The sequence below is a fragment of the Sturnira hondurensis genome, unplaced genomic scaffold (assembly GCF_014824575.4).
Source record: "Sturnira hondurensis isolate 20B ecotype Veracruz unplaced genomic scaffold, ASM1482457v3 Scaffold0009733, whole genome shotgun sequence".
NCBI classification, from domain to species: domain Eukaryota; kingdom Metazoa; phylum Chordata; class Mammalia; order Chiroptera; family Phyllostomidae; genus Sturnira; species Sturnira hondurensis.
The window spans coordinates 2,265,577-2,271,576 of NW_028082364.1; the positions used below are offsets into that span (position 1 = coordinate 2,265,577).

At 54.5% G+C, this 6,000-nt stretch overlaps 1 protein-coding gene across 1 annotated transcript; it reads left to right on the top strand.

Moving 5' to 3' along the window:
- Nucleotides 1–246: 246 nt before the first annotated feature.
- Nucleotides 247–3,772, top strand: SMIM23 (small integral membrane protein 23). The gene is made up of 5 exons (XM_037057718.1): nucleotides 247–333; nucleotides 2,814–2,830; nucleotides 2,934–3,019; nucleotides 3,219–3,286; nucleotides 3,516–3,772. The coding sequence occupies exons 1-5, from the start codon at nucleotides 247–249 to the stop codon at nucleotides 3,726–3,728; spliced, it is 471 nt and encodes a 156-aa protein (XP_036913613.1). The 3' UTR covers nucleotides 3,729–3,772.
- Nucleotides 3,773–6,000: the final 2,228 nt, after the last annotated feature.

Genomic DNA, 6,000 nt, shown 5'->3' on the forward strand with positions numbered 1-6,000 from the left:
AGGAGGCTGGAAGGTCAGCGGGGCCTCCCGCNTTCCAGGTGTGTGCTTGCATCTGCATAAAAAAATGTGTGGGGCGGGGCTAAAACTCGGGTGGTGACGAGGCAGGGACCTCACTGTGCCCCACCTTCTGTGACATCATCACTCATTGCTTGAGGGATGCTTGGTGACCAGAAGATGGGAGGGGTTGCCCATCTGCCTGTCAGGTGGGGATTATCTTGCTCTACTCTGGCCACCTGACCTGAGGCCATGGCGCCTCAACAGGTGGGTGGCAGGGGCCGAGCGGCAGCTGAGCCGTTTGAACGAAGGGGCAGTCGCTGTGAGGACAGGAAGCAGGTGAGGCCAGACCAGGTACAGCCAGCTTTCCTTCCACCCCCCAAAGTCAGGATCAGGCTGTCTGCTCGCTGCTCGACTCACCCCGGGGCCTCACCCGGTGGAGCGGCACTGCCCGCAGAGGGGGTGCCCAGGAAGGCTGCGGTTTTGTTTAGTGTCCCGCTCTATCCCTTATGCCCAGAACGGTGCGTACATGCTGAATGAATGAAGGAATGAACTGAGACGAACAGGATGGTACGCCCTGATCAGAGAGCTCTCGGAGCATTTGTCCTTAGGACCAAAATTCAAGCCTCCCCTGGGATTTTTGTCACAAGGAAAACCACTGCCACTCAGTGTCCCCAGCCTGGCGCTTCCACCCACTGCCTCTCCCATGATGGTTTAATACGCCATCCCTGAGAGGCAGCTGCTGTGGGCCTCATTCACAGATGGGTACACTGAGGCTCAGAAAGGCAAAAAGGACAGACAGCGCGTGTAGGGATCTGAAACCCAGTCCAGCTGATGGCAGGGCCCTTAGCAGGACCACCTTGCACGCCACCACCCGCCTGGCGGGAGAAGCGAGGGAGGGACGGAAGGAGGCTGGAAGGTCAGCGGGGCCTCCTGCACCTGGGGAAGGATGGAGTTTGGTTCTGAGATTAATCAGAAAGCACTGAAAGGTCTTAAGCAGAGCGATGGATGATTGATCTACAAACATTTTCAAAAGATCCGTGCACTTGCTCACCTACTTTACACGTATCCGTATCTCCTTTATGCTGGACCTCATAGCAAGACGGGGCCGGAGGGGCTTCCCTCATACCACCTGAGGCTTTTCCTAAAAAGTGTCTGCAAACGCCAAACCCTAGAAAGCTCCTTTCAGAAAAAGCCTTCGATGAGTTCCGAGGAGCGAGAATGCGAGTCCTGAGGCACACGGCTGGTTCATGCAGCAAAGGCCCCCAAGAGCCCCTCGGCACGCGCATCCGCCTGATTTCACGGATCTGAGCCCCGCCCCGCCTTTCCGAAAGAACCCTACTTCAAAATCCATTTTGCACATGAAGATCCCGAGGCTCCAAGAGAAGCGATGATTTGGCTCAGGCCCGAGGCGGCGCAAAGAGAAAGAGGAAAACTTCATTTTAGTCCCTGAACCTCACTGCCTTCCCCCTGCCCCTGCTTTGCCTCCGAAGAATATAAATTAGAAACTGAGCAGCGAGCGAGCGGGCTGGTGGGAAAAAGCAACCCATAAAGCACGTGGCCAGAGGTGTGGTTAGAGAAAGAGAGGAGCATTCAGACCCCCATCAGCCATTATGAAGAATGGGACGGTTCCGTGTGTCGTAGAGGAAAAGGTCCCCAGGGAACCCTGCGGCAGGCAATAAAAGGCCCCCTAATCTTTAGTGTGCCTGGCAATGCCTGTCACGTGGGCCGCACGCACCCGGGCCGTCGCCACCCAGATCGAACTATGGAACATTCTAGTGCCCCAGATGGCTCCTTCAGCCACCCCATCTATAACCACGATTCTGATTCCTATCACTGCAGACGAGTCGCGGATGTTCTAGAATTTCATGGGGACGAAATCCGTGTGCACCTGAGGGTCCGGCTTCTTTCACTCATTCGTGTGTCTGCGAGACTCAGCCCGGCTGTAGGCAGCGTAGTGTGGTTTCATTTTCGAAATTACTAATAAGAATGCAGCTGCTAGCCCGTAAACAGAGGCTATCTGGGGGACGGGCAAATTATGCCAGTTTTTTATCCTTTGTTGTGGCAGTGGGGGCAGTCTTTCTGCCCAAATTCAGCTTCGTAAGAAACGTATGCCTTCGAATCCAGTTAAATCTGGCTCCGTCCGCATCTAGGGGGTCTGGGGAGGATTTGGTGTCTGTCAGCACAGTGTCTGCCTTGCCCCTGACACCGCTACCGTCACGGTCCCCACTCACATTGTCTGTTGAAAGCAGGTGTGTCTGAATTCCCTGTGCCGGCTGGGGGTAAGGAGGGAGCTGACTGCAAAAAAGCATGAGGGAATTTTCTAGAACAATAGTAATGTTCTACATCTTGATTGCGGTGGGAGTCCACAGGTACGGACATTTGTCAAAACTCATCAAACTGCATGGCTGGTGCGGCTCAGTGGATTGAGTGCTGGTCTGCAAACCAAAGCGTCGTTGGTTCGATTCCTAGTCAGGGCGCATACCTGGGTTATGGGCCAGGTCCCCAGTAGGGGGCGTGTGAAAAGCAACCACATACTGATGTTTCTCTCTCTCTCTTTCTCCATCCCTTCTCCTCGCTAAAAATAAATAATTAAAATCATCTTTAAAAAACTGATTGAATTGTACATGTAAAATGCGTGCCTTTGATTGCGTGCAAAATACACCACAATGAAGCTGATTCCTTTTAAAGATCCTCCAACACAAAGGATGTAAAAGTGAGGCAAGGAGTGAGAACGGAGGTGGGCCTTCCATTTCGAGAGGGAGGAGAGAGGAAAACACGGAAATGCCAGTTGGCTGCCATGGTCTCTATTTCTGCAGGGTTTCGGGGCTCATGGGTAAGCAAGTGACTTAGATAACTGGGGGAAAGTTCATCTCTAAGCACCATCTTATCGCTACCCCCTACCCAAGAGAAGCAGGTGCCCATGTGCCCCCCCCCAGCAATTATCCCCCCTCCCCCTCCTGTTGCCCCCAGACACTACTGGCGCTGCTGATCTTGCTGCTGTACATGGGCTTGGGGATATCAGGTGAACTTTCCAGGATCGGAAGAGGAGAAGCCGGGCGCCCACGGAGTCAGGAGGGGCACCCTGGGGAGGGCTGCATGCCAAGGCAGTCCCTGGGTTTGATCTCTCCCGCTGCCCTTTGTCCCACTGGGGTGGCCACCCATGTTGGTGTCAACTGCTGTCCGTTTGCCCTTATCAAGAAGTGTCTTTGTGCCCATTTCAGGAAGAAGTTGGGAGGTGTCAGAAAGGATCAGAGAGTGTAGCTGCCCCCCAAATCCTGTGGCTTCCCAGGTAACATAGGGATGCTGAAGGGATGTCAAGCCTGGCTAAGGAAACCTGGGGAGGCTTCCTGGAGGCGTCACTGGCAAGCTGGATCTTGAAGAATATGTAGGAGCAGGGGGAGCATATTCCAAGCAGAAGGAGTAGCATGTGCAAAGGCCCCGGGGAACTTTCGGAAACTGGTGGCCAAGGGGTCCCATGTAAAAACGCTCAAGATGTAACTTCGGTGTCTGCCTTTCAGGGGTTCGAATGCCAGACCAGTGGGACCACGAAAGAGCCGATAAGGGTCCTCAGGACCTGGTTGAAGGAGAACGTGCAAGTATTCCTGGAAAAGCTTGAGACCGAGGTGTGCAAGCTGGAGCAGCTGGTACGGGATCTGGAGGAGTGGCTAGATCTCCTCCTGGGGGAGGGGCAGCCCCAGGGGCCCTGCTGCACCCACAGAAATCACTTGTAAGGGGCCAGGGCTGGGACCTGGGGAGAAGCCAAGGACATGGGGGAAAGGCTTGCCAGGGGCTTCTCCAAGTAGGGCGAAGCCCTGACACTTGAAGTTCAAGGCAGGCAAAAAAATAAAAGTCGGGACACTGAGAATGCAGTCGGTGCCACTGTTGGTTCCTGAACGCTGGCCCAGGAGGGCACTGGGACCCGGCCAGGACATCCTTCTGAATACAGGGTGCTGGCCCCAGGGGCATCGACGTGGACTCAGGGCCAGCCACTGGGTCAGGAGCCTCCCCTACCACTTCCCCGAGATGCTGTGCAAAATCCCCACCATCTCAGGCAAACTGCCTCATTTGTAAGGAACCAACTCTGCCTCCCAGGGTCCCAGTGAGGGTCACACGTGCGCAATACACAGTGTGTCTGCAGGTACACAGAGCAGGTACCTAACAGTATATCTGTGCTTATCTTTGATGTCTATGTGATTACACACACATGTGTTCTAGATTACATGTAAAACACAGCTAGAGATATCCTTAGAGAAGGTACATGCATATAAAAAGTAGGGGCTACGTTACAACAAGAAATGCAAGCCTAGACCCTCAAGGAATAGAGCCACCCCTGGGGATGTTAGCAGAGCCCCCGAGCAGAGGAGCAAAAGTTCTGAAAGCTCTTGGACATACCCCGTGGCCCCCTTGAGGCCTCACAGGGACACCATGCTGGTGGGGGCCCCGCCCACAGGGGCTGGTGACTTTGGTTTCCTTGCTTCGTGAGCCTATAAGCACAGCCAGCTGTCCCGGGGGGCTCAGGTTGACAGGGTTCATCACGATGCAGCAAGGGAGCCAGAATCTCACGGCAATGGGGGTGGGGTCTGACCTGGGATGGTGGAGACTGGAACGGGAAGGCCCCTGAGAGCCCCAGGCCCCCGACACCAGGTGCTCCAGGAGGCCTCACTGCCAGAATCCAGGAGCTGCCCCCTGGCGTTCCCCCTTGACCTTGACTGGGCTATTCTCTGGCCTCTGCTTCCCAGCATCTTCCTCACCCGCGACTCTGTACAGCCTTCCTCAGCTTACCACTTCTGCTTCCGAATCCTCAGGACTCTGATTGGCTCCTGGTCCCCCAACGCCACCTGTCTTTCTCACAACCTTCCAACTTCTACTGACCACGTGACTCTTGTCCCCAGGCCAAACTGTGGGGAGTGGGTGGGATGGGGTGGGCCCGCCTCACTGACTGGAGCATCCTGGGCCGAGCCAGGCTCAGTGCGAGCCAGCTTGGGGAGTGGGTGACCTTGAAGGGTGGCAATCAGCTGTGATCCAATCAGCTGTGGCAGGAGGGCGTGGGAAGGAAGGGGCTACCACGAACTAGAAACCGCCTGGCCCACTTCCTGACAACGAGCTGCTTTGTGGTCAGAAACATGGAAAGTGGAGAGAGGGTGAGGGCAGCCCTTGCACCTGGGGGGCCCAAGAGTCAGCGTCACAGGAGAATGGTGGGAGACAAACACTCGAAGGCTGACCACAACTGCTGAGGGTGAGGTGGGCAAGGCTTGGCCACCAGCGTCCCCGCAGACGCCCCAGCGTCTCATCACGCCACCAGCGCACTCTGCCTTCCCTTCCCTGGTGTAAAAAGTCCAAAGGCCACACCCTTAAGGAGAAGAGCCTGACTACATCTTAGAACTCAGAAGACGGTTATCATTTGAACGAGGTGAACAAAATGTTGCCTGTTGACCTATTCCGGGGTCCACTTTCCAAAAACTGCAGAGGTGAAGGACGGGCAGATGGGTGCTGTGGCCCAGCCCCAAACTCGGCTCAGGGAAGATCTGGAACCAGATTTCCCCAAGGTCTTTGTAAGAATCAGGTTTAAAAAAAATAAAAAAAAGAACCCCCTTGAGAAGCAGGGATTTGGGCTCCACTGAAATTACTTCAAGACCGGAAAGGTCCATTTCCAGCCTGCATGTCATGTTTTTGATGATGTCAAATAAAAATATGGGTTTAATTTGTTCCTTTAATCCACAAATTTGTTCAACAAAAATTGTGAAATGCACTAAATCCAATTTGGCTTGAATTGGCTGTCAGAAGGATAATTGAGGGTAGGGACGGATGGAGCCAAAGAAGTCGCCTTTCCAGATCCCTTCCCCTCCACGTGACACTTCCGAGAGGAAATGCATCCTGGCCTGAGGGCAGGGGGAGAGAGAGAGGACCAGAGCTTTATCCAAACACGGTGACAGCCTTCGTAACAGAGGGAGGCCTCAGCAGAAAGGACCTGAGTCACCTGCGAGCTTTGGCGAAATCCCTTCA